This window comes from Mizuhopecten yessoensis, unplaced genomic scaffold (assembly GCF_002113885.1).
Source record: "Mizuhopecten yessoensis strain PY_sf001 unplaced genomic scaffold, ASM211388v2 scaffold4701, whole genome shotgun sequence".
NCBI lineage: Eukaryota > Metazoa > Mollusca > Bivalvia > Pectinida > Pectinidae > Mizuhopecten > Mizuhopecten yessoensis.
This window is the reverse complement of record NW_018405678.1, coordinates 153,004-166,476: the sequence shown is the minus strand read 5'-3', so window position 1 is coordinate 166,476 and position 13,473 is coordinate 153,004. Positions and strand designations below refer to the sequence as shown.

At 32.9% G+C, this 13,473-nt stretch overlaps 1 protein-coding gene across 1 annotated transcript; it reads left to right on the top strand.

Annotated features, from left to right (window-relative positions):
- The first annotated feature begins 1,224 nt into the window (after window positions 1-1,224).
- LOC110449605 (ceramide glucosyltransferase-like) lies at window positions 1,225-12,464 on the top strand. Its single transcript, XM_021496571.1, has 9 exons — window positions 1,225-1,364; window positions 7,095-7,233; window positions 7,369-7,471; window positions 7,851-7,952; window positions 8,225-8,340; window positions 8,563-8,741; window positions 9,107-9,193; window positions 9,766-9,955; window positions 10,361-12,464. The coding sequence occupies exons 1-9, from the start codon at window positions 1,264-1,266 to the stop codon at window positions 10,520-10,522; spliced, it is 1,179 nt and encodes a 392-aa protein (XP_021352246.1). The 5' UTR covers window positions 1,225-1,263; the 3' UTR covers window positions 10,523-12,464.
- Window positions 12,465-13,473: the final 1,009 nt, after the last annotated feature.

The following is a 13,473-nucleotide window of genomic DNA, read 5'->3' as shown; positions in this document are numbered from 1 at the left end:
GTTTTTGAATGCAGCTGAGGACAGTTTTGATGTCTATAAATCAGGATCAGAGTACGCCTCTTTGATTCTACATGTATATTGAGCTTGCTATTTTAAACCTCTGGTTATCCATTTATTATATTAACAATCCGGGAAATCTACGCCAAGGTGAATCATGCTTGTTTGACCGGCTATAAGCCTAAAAAAAATCTGTATGTAACCCGTCACTATAGCATTACTCGAATGCTTGAAACAGATGAGAAACACTAAATGTATTAACGATTGCTGCAATGAATTGCTAATTGCTACACATTCTATTATCTTAATCAAATATAATCTCATAATGATTTTTTTTAATGAATATATATTATCTTATTATCATTAATGCCCCGGCACTGTGATCTGTTATATGTTCTGTCGTAAGAATATCTCTTCAGAGCTGTTTCATGTTTTATATACGACAAAAAAGAAAGTTTCTTGTATCCTGTATCTTGTGCTTATAGAGTTACATATTGTAACTAGTTGATTCCACGTCAGTTGAATTACAGTACATATAGTCTATAGGTATTGGCTAAATCTAAGCATGTTTGATTACATTTACAGTGAAATGTAATTCTTTATTTTAATTAGACATGTTCAGTATATATATCGTTCTTTTTCTCGAATTGAGGATAGATACAGGTCTGTATTCAACAGATTATCTGTCTGTAGCCTTTAATTTATTTTATGAATGGGCGATTTAATTTGTTCAACCGTTAACGTTGCTGGCAACCAGACACCGTGATTCGTATTTACTAATTAGATAAAAAAAAACCCAAAGAGTTTGGCATAATTTTAAAGAAGATATTATGTGCATAAATTACATGCTTTATTTGTAAATATTGACACCGTTTACCATTGTATTTAATATGACGCAGAGTAACCGCGATACAATACTGTTCATGTCAAAGCTGCATGGAAGGGTCTCTGTTGATCAAAACTAAACCTTGGAGACAGGCTGTAAATAGACTTCAATACACACCCACGACGGGGAGCATACAATATTTTGTGATGACACTTCATATTTTATATGGAATACTTAACTTTAATTTCCTTTTTTAATAACTAAGATATATATAAGGATAAATAACTTCGTTTTCTGTCATATTTTATCCTCGTGTACTGTATTGTTATTTTTTAAACTTCTACTGTGTAACCAGATAACGAATACTCATATAATTGCGCATGTACCGGTGACGTCACAATATTGCTTGTTCCTGTTCGATTCAGTCGAGGCATGATGTTATGATGTCTATAGCAGAAACTTTTGTATTTATCATCGCTATAGCTGTAGTTCTGGGATGGTTGTTTGTACTTTTAATGCATACAGTTGCCCTGATCTATGGGTAAGTACATTTTTGCTTATTTCATGAAATATTAAATTTGTCATCACAATTGAGCCCTCCGGCCGGGAATTCTCGAATGATACTCCATGTCAACGGTCATAATATAACGGATATGAAATTAGATTTGTGTTCTTATTCAAGAAACTATGTTGTACCATTTATTGTCATTGATTCTAAACTGCCAAAAATGTTGTGTTCAACTAAGATATAAATGTTGTGAAGATACTGGAATAGTTGCTGGAATGCGTATGGGCGGGGACACCGGTACAAGACGAAACGTATACATGAAGGTGTGGGTCATGGCTAGTTACAGGATATTTCCAGATAAACTAGAATTATTATCAGTACTTTGTAATAGTATCGAATTTCTCCATGCAATAAATATCAAGTTGTATAAGGAAATCATATCGTATGTATTGACCTGCTACCGAAACAAGCCTTACAACCCGTTCAGACACCTTGGAATTTTGACCGACAACCATCTTGCATGCTCCACTGCACAGTTATACTACACAGAGATGACGTCCTTCACGCTAGACTGGGCATTCTTGTTACAAGCTTGCTGTATTCATGTAACGAAAGTCCGGGACATGTATTTCATTCCCAGCATAGATGTTTCCATCACCCGTGAAATAAAGATATTGATTTAATATCATTGTTTTGCTTCATTAGAGATGACATCATAAATTAATCTTAACAGCCACTAGATCTAATTATCCCCGTTTTTGTTACACTGGACATCTCTACTAATTTAATCACCAATAGGTACACAACTGATTTTACCAACTTTCCAAATCAATTTTGTTTATTTTTTGCTGTACAAATTTACCAACCAGACACACACTACATCTTTTATTGTTGGTCTCTGTATCATTTACCGTCTTTCACCATGTGATCATTTGATGATTAGACTACCCAATTCTAATTATAATTTTGATTTTCTTTAAAGTGTGACAAGTTCTAATTCCCAGTTTGAAATTTCAAATTTGTTAAATTATATTCTTGATATTATAAATTTACATCAAATTTATCTTTGTTACATACATATACGAAGTGCACCATGACCAGTCATATTGTTGATATATACCCATATACAATTTGTAGTTTTATCCTAAACATTTTTATCAGCAATGTCACCTCGGGTTAACAGACATCTGTTGTTGATAACTAAGTTTTGTACTTGTGTACTGATGAACAGGTATGCATTGGGTTGATATCAGTTATCAGACTGTGTATATAATGATATACATGTGTAACTAGTCTACAACAGTGTGTAATAAATGTCTGTGCTGTAGTCATGTTTACATTTAATTTACTACTAAATTCATTCATGCTGGCATATGCATATATTTCCCTACATAAACCAGCCAGGGTTAATTTAACCACTCGCTGAGGCTTAAAGTAAACTTTTCAAGGAACCAGAATTTTGCAGAGACAGATCTTCAGGTTCACTTGTCTAACGACTTTCCCTTGTCATCATAACGTAAATAAATGCGAAAACTTGTACTCAGTTTTAAAATGCTCCAGAAAACAGGCATGTCTTTTTAATATTTAAATAAGGGAATATTTAGAGTGAATTTCAACACACCAATCCTAGGTGGTCTGTCTTTAAAAAAGACCCATGAGACAGAGATATCTTTACTTATGATCAGAAAAGATATCTCAGACTTACTGTAGGGTAGAAACGGGGGATTCCCCTGTCATGTCTAATTTGCCGGAAGTTATGAAATAATTTTTTGCATTCCATGCATTTAGTATTTAAATTTGATGTGGGGAAAATTATTCATTCCCAACTTTAGGAGTAAGACAGATAATTTTCAACCATATCATATGGCTAGACATTTAAGAATCAACCCTATGGCTAGACAATTCACATATATAAGAATCTGACCCGTTGGGTTGAGATTTGTCTGTATTTACTATTTACTACCCCCCCAAGGTGTTTTTTTATTAATTATTGTAACAATGAATTTTAGATGTTATCTTCTAAATATTGATGAGTCCCATTACTAATAGTAGATTCTCAAAATGTAGGTGAATTCCACATGAAAAGCACAAGTCCAGGACTCAAAATATTTGTGTCCCAAATATTATTGTCTCACGTACACAGTCAGAAAAGTAGTTCAGCAGTGTAGAATTTCTTCACAGGGAAGTAAAGGTGCTTGTGTCACATGATAAGAGAAGACTGGGTGACGATCACAGGAATTTCCTTGTCTTTTGTCCTCGCTCAGGTTGGGCAAATACTTGGTTCCTTTTCAGCGAGGGAGAGAAATCTTACTTTTGTCAACGGAGTATCATTTTCAGTCTTATGTCCATAGCATTGTTTGTGTAACTCTACCTTATATGTGTATCCTTTAAAACATTGTATGAACTGAAAGTTGTAAAATCAGTTTATTTTCTCCACCAGAAATTCTAAAAACGTTTTCTACTATCCATATACTGTAGTTATACTGTAGTTTGATATTGAAAGATATATATGCGTGGGAATGTGTTTGATCAGGAGATGCAACATGTGAAGTAATACTGCAATAAGTCTGCTATGAAATGTGGGATCAAAAGTTGGGGATGGGCTTATTGGAGGGATATAGATAAGATTGTGAAATCGTTTCTTTGAGGTCCCCGAAACACATGGAAAGGATTGATGTGGCTTATTTCCAGGCATACTTAATTGAAGAGACAAAACTTTTCTCCATAAGTGTGACAGTATCCATTAATTGGTCTTTTCGACATTTAAACTTGACTTGAATCAATGCCTGTGTTTGAAACTTTTTATTTGTATCATCAATACATCGATCATGTCAGTCTAAATCAATAGAGAAATAGAAATGAATTCAAAATAAAGTTAGATTTGTGACATTCGTGTTTTAAGCACAACCTTATAAATTATTTATTGACGATCATGATTGAACTCCATGTCTGTTAGACAAATCAGTCAATGAGGGCATGTATTTTTAAATGTTGGGTCCCATCTGGTAGGCAATAATGCTAGTGTCAAATAGAAATTATGTAGGACATAAAAGATCTTCAAAATGTTTGGATTCCCCAGCTGGAGTAGTTTGATTTAAGGACATGCAGCATCATTGTAAACATTGAATATCATTAAGATTTTATTGTTTATCCACTCGTGCTCCTCACTACAATCATATATACGTAGTATAATGATTCACACCTGGTCATATGACTCATACAGGACAGCTTGCGCTAGAGATATCGGAGTTCTAAATATAGACTATCCTGTTATTTTATCTCCAAGTGATGTAGCAACATTGAAATATCAATATTTTTAACTGTTTTTTTCAAATGTTCGTATAAAAAATGAACCAACATTTTCTGGGCTGCACTAGTCAGCTTTTTTCTTTTCTCCTCTCTAGTCTTACTTCTCTTGATTTTTTCTGTTTTTTTTTCTTTCCCAAATACCTGTTCTCCTATATGACCTAAGATGTAACAAGGACAGTAAATTTAAAAGTCGAACAAAACAAAAATAAAAGTAGTGCAGGTGAATTAAATAACTTGCACATGTATGTCTGCCCTCAATACGATAACAAGACCTAGTTTTTACAAAATGCTTGTGCTGATATTTATGACAAGATACCTACGTATCTAATATTGAATTTTCTTGTTACCTCGTAAGTGTACAGTTTACTGAGTAATCAGTTCACTGTGAACTAGTTCAGGTGAACATACAGCCTAGACATTTAATTTCTGTAGGCATTTGTTTACAATAGTGTAAGGTAATGGTGACCCAGTTTAGGTTGTACTCCTAGTCCTTGTAAAATATCTGAAATACACCTTTAATTAGCAGCAGACTATCAGAATCTACATCTCAGTTTGATGTTATGTTAGTTGAAAAAGTTTTAAATTCAAAAATTTGGAAAATAGGAAGAAATGAACATATTTGTATGCACTTCATATTTTATATATATATATATGATAATCCTCTGACAGATGTGACATGCATTGTTTCCACATGTAATTTTAATCAGGGATTCCCCTAATAAATATATGTATTCAAGATTTCAAAAAAAATCTTGAAAACTCTAGCTTAATTCAACTTAATTATGTGTTAAAAGTAAGATTTTAATCAGTGATATTTTCACAACAATCAATCGGAAATGAGGAAGAAATAAAGTGTTGTTGGATATTCAGTGATTACAGAAAATGATCATGGTACATTTATTTCCAAAAAACTCTTTAAAAAGACGAAAATCCTTTATATTTTCATTTTCAGCTTGTATTCAGGTGATTTTGCTGAAATGAAATAATATGTAAATATAAGGATGTTTCAGTCTTTTTAGTGATGCGTTTCCAAACAAAATTATTTGGTATAATTCTTCCAAAAATTCCATATTTGGCTTACCATTCCCAAAATAGTGAGAAATGTCCTGATCTTTGGGGGGGTGCATAGGAAGCACTTTTTTCCACGGGAAATTCATCTCGAATTGAACACGGTTATTATCTTCATGTGAATATTTTAAAAATCCATTACTTCTCAAATTGTGTTTTTATATTGACTAGATCATAGATTAATAAATTGGCTTCCCTACTCCAAATATGTGGGGGCCATAACTGTGCATTAATAGTGGTGGCTTATTTGGGTTTCACCTTACAGTGAATTAACAACCGACTATAGGTTGTGTTAATGACCGACTTATTGGAGCGTAGCATTGTGTAGTAGTGTTACCATAAACCTCTACCATTCATGTAAAACAGCCCCGATTTAATTTCTATATAAACTCACCAAGGTCACGGTCATTGCCCGTGGTTTAATCACAGCTACACATAATGTACCTGTATAATCATAATACAAGTACTTCATTACCTGTGTAAAATATATATGTTAACTTGTGTAGGACAGTCTGTGGCGAGGCGCATTGTATTTTTAGAAGATTATTATCACGACTGAGGTGGCCATCGTGTATAAGGGCAGGAATGTGTATTGTGGTAGTCTGGTAGTCCATACCAACTAATAACAGAGAGACGATACCTCCTATACACTCTACCCTATACAGAGTTACATAGAGCTTAATACTTCAATATTCCTTACAGAAACTTTATAGGCTACCATACTAGATTAGCAGATATATATATACAAGACTTTAGACAATTAAAAATGACAAATGACCTGGTTCTCTGTCAGATCATATATCTGTAGTGCAATACACACCTAGTAAACTGTGTCAATTAATGAATTCAAAGTAAGTCAAATAAAAATTAAAAAAATCTGAAAAAATAAATTGAAAATTTATGACATTACATCAGATTTATGATTATTTTTTATATTCTTATACGAAGTTTCAAACAAAGGTTTTTTTTATCAGTTATTTCCCAAACTGTGACTTTAATTCATTCACAACTGACAGATTAAGTAATTTAAAAAAATCCATCCTATCCCCAATGTCAAACGTCTGAAGTTTTGCCACTAAAAAAGCCAAAAGTCTAAGCATTATCAAATCTCTGCATTATTTTACTATTTGATGTGCTGCAGGGGCCAATGTACATGGAGTTACCGCTTACCCTGTCACACTAGTATACCTACTGTAGCCAAATCTATGTGTTAATATGTATTTGCGATAATTGCAGCTGATGGACTTGATATTACCCCCCCGGTAATCTTAAATATTAAGCAGTCAACATACATTAAGCATTACTTAACAATTTATAACCAAATCTTGGAATAATATAACCATTTTGGAGTTGTTAAAATGAAGATATATGTTTCGTTTGTTCCAGATGTTATCTTATGCACCGCCCTGTGCCTCCGCCCGACCCAGAGAACCTCCATGGGGTGTCCATCCTTAAGCCTCTCACAGGAGTTGATCCTAACCTCTACAAAAATTTAGAAACATTCTTCAATCAAAAGTATCCTGCAGTAAGTTTATTTGTATACCTAAATCATGAAATGTGCATAAATTATCTTGTTCAGATTTAAATTTAAATCTTGTGATGAAGATTATTTCAAACTCTCTGTGCAGTGTTGAACATTGAAATCTTGTTCTCTTTTCAGTATGAACTTCTTTTTTCGGTCCAAGATGAAAATGATCCTGCTATTATGGTGGTTCAAAGTCTAATTCAAAAATATCCAAAAGTTGATGCCAAATTATTCATAGGTGAGTACTATACATATATTTTTGTTTCCTCTTTGCTGAAATAAATCAGAGTAGTTCACATTGAAATTTTTTAAAATGACATTCAACACCATATAATTCAATTTTGAAACATTTTTTGTTATTACCCAACTTCCAAAACTGTGTATTGGGCTATTGGTGAAGGACTTTAAACTGAGTTTACTGATAAAAAATGTGCAAAAAGTGTATCTAAGAAAGCTCATAACTTAATAATAAAATAATATTTGTACAACACTTTGATAATGAAATATCATGGCAATTTTACGGGGGAAAATATCATTCCATGGCCAGCCGATACAGTGTCAGTTGTTTGTTTATTTGTCACTTACAGTAAAGGTTGTTGTTTGTTGTTGTTGAGCAGGTCTTCGATACGTTGGTCCTAATGGGAAAATTAACAACATGGTTAGAGGGTACGAGGCTGCTAAGTACGACTGGATCGTCATCTCAGACAGTGGTATCTACAGTGAGTATCAACTTTATAACACTGCATCATACATAAAGCCAAAGTATCTTTATTTCCAATTGCATGTGCTTAATGGGCTCATCCATACCAATGCATGGTAGAGTCTACTAAAGTTACATAGGGGTGAAAGGGTTAAAGCAAAAGGAAATTTATTCAGGAAAAAAATAATAATGATGTTGATACGGGTGAAAGGATCTATAAGATACAGAGTAGGTTGTTATGGTTGTGAATTTTGTGATTGTAAACTAATCGGTCTCTATTTTGTTCTTCAGTGCGTCCGGACACCTTGCTGGACATGGTGAGCTATATGAAGGCAGACGTGGGACTTGTGTTACAGATGCCGTACACAGCTCATAGAAAATATGGATTTGCCTCCGTATATGAGCAAGTGAGTTTTGGTGAATGTTTCTTAAAATGATAGATCATTGTGGTATAATGGAATTATACAGCAATTTGTTTTTATTAATTTTTGATCTGAACGTTTTGAAACATTTAATATTAATTTAAAGTTGAAATTTAAAGGAAGAAATGCAAAAAAAGTGTGAATATGTTGATGGTTTGCCGTTTTGTTGAGGTAGCAAATACTAATTAGTATTCATATTTTTTTCAGGTATATTTCGGTACATTTCAAGCGAGAAACAGTCTGGGCGCCAATGCTATTGGGATAAACTGTTCCACAGGCATGAGCTGTTTATTTCGTAAAGAACTCCTAGAAAATGTCGGAGGTCTTCAGGCCTTTGCAAAGTACCTGGCAGAGGATTTCTTCATTTGTAAAGAAATTGTTAAACAGTAAGAGAAACCTTTATAGTTTATTAACAAATGAACACGGTATTGATCATCAAAGATGATTCTTATTGATCAACCAAGTTGTTGATAATATGACTTTATAATATAAAATAATGTAATAAAATAATAATTTAAATAATAATATGAATAATGACAAATTAACAAAAATATGAACAGCTGTTATTGAAGCAGGTTCCACATGCATACTCATGTTAATTCAAGCATGCATTTGAAACCTTATATATTTTACATCGATTGCTTTAAAATGCTCTGTTTGGATGTTTTCTATTACGTATTGTTATGTTTTGGACACCAGAGTCACACAATTTCAGAACGATGTTAATACATGTATTTGTTGGAAATTGTAGAAAATACAAAACTGTGTTATGCAGTCAGCCAGCGATGCAGAACTCGGGGAACTGCACAGTAGAACATTTTCACAAACGCCTAATTAGGTAAGATATTTTAAAAGGTTATAAAAGATTATATTTCGGAAAGATACATTCACTGTACTCAGGGACTATACTCTGGGACTACCCATATATATTTGGATTGGAGGATGGGCTGGCAGTTAGGTAGGTTGTGTAATTATGATTGATAGTATAGGGTGATGGGGTCTAAAATTAGTGTCGGTACTTATTCAGTGGTATTTTTTACCTGAATTTTTACAACAGCCTGTTCCGTTATGAAATGGGAAAATATAGTATCATTTTTATGAAATTGGGAATATATTCCTCATTGTTGGTCATTTTGGAAAAATAAGACACTTTTTAGCTAGGGGAAATGGCCTGTATTCGGTTGTAAAATTGAGCAAAAAAATCACTGTTATTATTGATAGTGGGGTCTAAAATTAGTGTTAAAATATAGTGGATCCAAGAGAAATGAATTGTGGGTGATGGAGGTCACAGAAAATGTCTCCATGAACAGTTTCATTTGTATATTTTATGTGAACTTGTGAAAGAAGTTTTGATGATATTTTACTATTGTATATATATATATATATATATATTGAACTGGTTATTTGTAGGTGGTCACAGCTACGGGGAGCCATGCTACCCCATCTCATAATACTGGAGCCCATATCGGAGTGTATGTTAATGGGTGTGCTCATATCTTGGGCGTTGGACTTTCTGTTCAATGTCAGTCCCATGACCGTCTTCCTCCTGCACACTCTGATGTGGTTTCTCAGCGACTACTGTCTACTCAGGATAGTAGAGGTAAGCCATGCTCTTTTTACATGTCACTGCTGGCTGTTTCATGAGACATTTATTCTGCTGTCTTCTGTTAATTGGTATGGAAGTTGATTGCCGATTCAGCTAGGTATATTCTAAAACATTGAAATTCATTTATATATAATAGATTTTATGTCTTTGGTTCATAAAGGTGTTGAAAAGTGCTTGAATTTAAGTTAGTGCTTGAGAAGTAAAGGAAAATAGGTGTATCACCGAAAACTGCTGGGGTTTCCTCAATATTCTTGTTATGTATCAGTTGAAGAACAATCACGAAAAAATCTTTTGGCTCATTTGATGTAAGTTTTAAGCAATGTTGACATTATGCATGACTTTGTAAATACATGTTTTGTGACTTTGAAAATACAAGTTTTCTTATTTCTTCTTTTGCAGAATGGACCACTGCCATTTTCCAAATTTGAATTTTTCGTGGCGTGGATTACAAGAGAATCACTTGCGTTCTGGTTATCCCTTAGGAGTCATAAAAACAACGTTATTCAGTGGAGACATAAACGTTACAAAGTGCACTGGGGTGGGGCTGTTTCTGAGATTTGAGTTCGTAATGTCATATATCATCATCATCATCATCACCATCATCATCATCATCACTTCATTGAACCATTGAGGCCAGTCTTCGCCATTTCTGGAGTGCTTCATCATGACCAACACTTGTAACAGGAGGAGACTTTTGGGATTTTAATCAGATTCTGTGTCATTGTTTGGATGTTTAAATCGACAGTTTTAACACTTTTATAAAGTTCTTTTTTATCAACTATCGAAACATCGTCGGTACATGTAGACAGGCTTGACTTCTGAAGAAGTTGCCTGTTTATATAAGCTTGACTTTGGAATAAAATCAACGATTTAACAGCATTGACAAAAGGCCAAAGTCAAGTTATTGTCAACATCGTACACCCGAACTTACTTTTCAATTAACACTAATGTATCCTGTGTATCAGATTTTTAACGAAAATACATTGAAAAAAATTGAGAACACTTGCAAACTTAAATTAAGTGCATGAAGAAATTAATGATGTTTGTTTTTTTAAATGTCACTCAGGATCTGGTTCTATCTCTGAATGTTGGTTAAAATTGTTTTCACTCCAAAACTTTCCTTTGGAATAGTACTGTTATTTGATATTGCACATTTCGTGCCATATTTGTAATGTTGAATTTGCATGTGTTTAGTTTTCTTTCTTTTTTTCCCCAAAGCATTATTGTTTTCTTGAATATACTTTTAAGATCTATATTTTTTTCAATGATTTATTATTGAAGGTTAAGATGATGAATTATGTATACAATATTACTCAAGAAATTAGTGACTCTGTATAAATAAACACTTTGGCATTATATTTAAAATGATTGGAAAATAGTTTTTGAGATATAGAAAAATCTCACTTTTTGTAAGCAGAAGATTTCAATAATACTCAGAATTACAAATCTGGAATAAAACTGCCAAAAGATAATTAAATGAATAATAAATCTAGAAAATGAATGTTTGCAAATCATGTACATATGTAGGTAATGCATCAAATGTTAATGTATTACTGTGGACCGAAGGACCAAGGGAGGCAACTTCAATGCAGGATCCCAGAAACAGTGCTATAGCTGTAGAGGCTAAATCATAGAGAATTGTTTGTTTGAATTATGTTTGCTACCAATCTCCCTGTCTGATTCTGTTGGTGAGGACCCAGCAGAGATATGACGACAGTGTAATGATCAATGATCAATGCAATACTTCAGGACAGTTTCAGCAAATGACTGATTTTCCATGCATATCGCTTGGATTCAAAGTTAATGTGTTTTAATATAACCGCGAGTATATTTTTTGATGAAATTTGATATTTTTTCTTCTGCTAAGGTACCAACAAATTACAAAAATGAAATACAGGATTTAGCAGTTATTACCTGGTAATACTCGTTTCAAAGTGAACTATTCATGAACTATTAGATTTTTTTCCCCAAGGTTTTTGAGTTAATTTAGACAAAATTATTTGCAAACTATGGTAATTTGGTATAAATAAACATTAATCAAGTAAAACTTTGTCAGAGTACACCTGCTGAAGTTGTAATGTTTTTACTGATTATGTTGATATTGTGGCTATGTCACCATTTGCTGGCTCTGTCCTTATACTTGTCCTCTGATGTATAATTAGACATTTATGTACCATGTGTACATGTATGTCCTATCCCCTGTCTCGTCTAACCCATAATATTGTACCCAGTTTTCTCCCCACTTCCATATAATTTAAAACTTGTTTGTTGTTGGTAAGATAACTGTCTGAACGGGATTGCTTGGATGGTACAGGTTTTTGGTATGCTTTTTGACTATTTGATCAATTTCTATGCAACATACTTTGATTTTGTTACAGGTTTTTGGTTTACTTTTGAACTATTTGATCAATTGCTATGCAACATACTTTAATTTTGTCTTTTAAGTTTATCTAAAAATGGTTATAGAATCACTGAAAAAAAATGCAGAAATATTTTTAAGATATTAAGCATGGCAAGGGAGTTGACTTTTCAGGAAATCCATTTAGGATTTTAACTATTGATTTTTTTTAAAATATCAATCAGAATTTTTTATTTGTAATTGAAATTCAAACATGCCCAAATGCTAAAGATGAAAGTCACAATTTATTTTTATAATCACAAAATCTTGCTGCCTTTTTTTGAGATAAACAAAATATGGTACGCTTTATTAAATATATTATATAATTATTCGGGAAAAAAATACCATCCGATTGATTCCTTTCAGACAGATATTGATTATGCTGTTTTTGTTCCAAGTATAATCATGTCTGAATTTGATTTGTTTTAATTCCCCAAAGGACTATTTAAATTGAAGAAAACATCAATGTGGTTATATACTGTACCAGTATATTTATACTCCAGACAGACTTCTACATGTTAAAAAATAAATATATAGATATTTGAGTTTTAAATTTAACTTGTGTCTCCATAAAGAACACAGATCTTCTAAAAATTAATGCAGAAAAATTCTACAAAATTATGCAACTGAGGTACTGAAAACATTTAAATGGGTTGAAGTTTATTTTATTTTATGGAAATTTGTTTCATGCTGTTATTAGCTTTACTCATTTTTGAAAATAATCATGTGTTGCTTGAAGATTCCACCAAATTCACTGTGTGTCTTTCCCAAGACATGTAACATCCATATGTGTGTATTAGTTAAATACACATTTTACTATTGTTGTACACTTAAAAAGTCTAGGTCAGTGGTTCCTTCACAGTTGGTACTTCTATGATGTCTTTTCCACTGCTTCTTAAAGTAAGATGTTGTTGATTTATGTGGGTTGATGGTCAAGAAATTACAGCGATTTTTTTTTCACAGATGCTTTAAATAGAAATCAGAAACGCAATAAAAGTAGCCAAAAATTTGAAACAAAAAACTGAGAAAAAGTCAAATTTGTAAAATTTGTAAATTGTAAGTAGGTGGCCTATCAACCATGAATGCCCTGTTTTACTGCCATAGTGGGAAAACT

Excerpts from the sequence above, each read along its gene's own strand:
- LOC110449605 (XM_021496571.1), top strand. The coding sequence starts at position 1,264 with ATGATGTCTATAGCAGAAACTTTTGTATTTATCATCGCTATAGCTGTA. Across the intron at positions 7,472-7,850 it reads TGATGCCAAATTATTCATAG|GTCTTCGATACGTTGGTCCT; the intron begins GTGAGTACTATA and ends GTTGTTGAGCAG. Across the intron at positions 8,341-8,562 it reads TTGCCTCCGTATATGAGCAA|GTATATTTCGGTACATTTCA; the intron begins GTGAGTTTTGGT and ends TATTTTTTTCAG.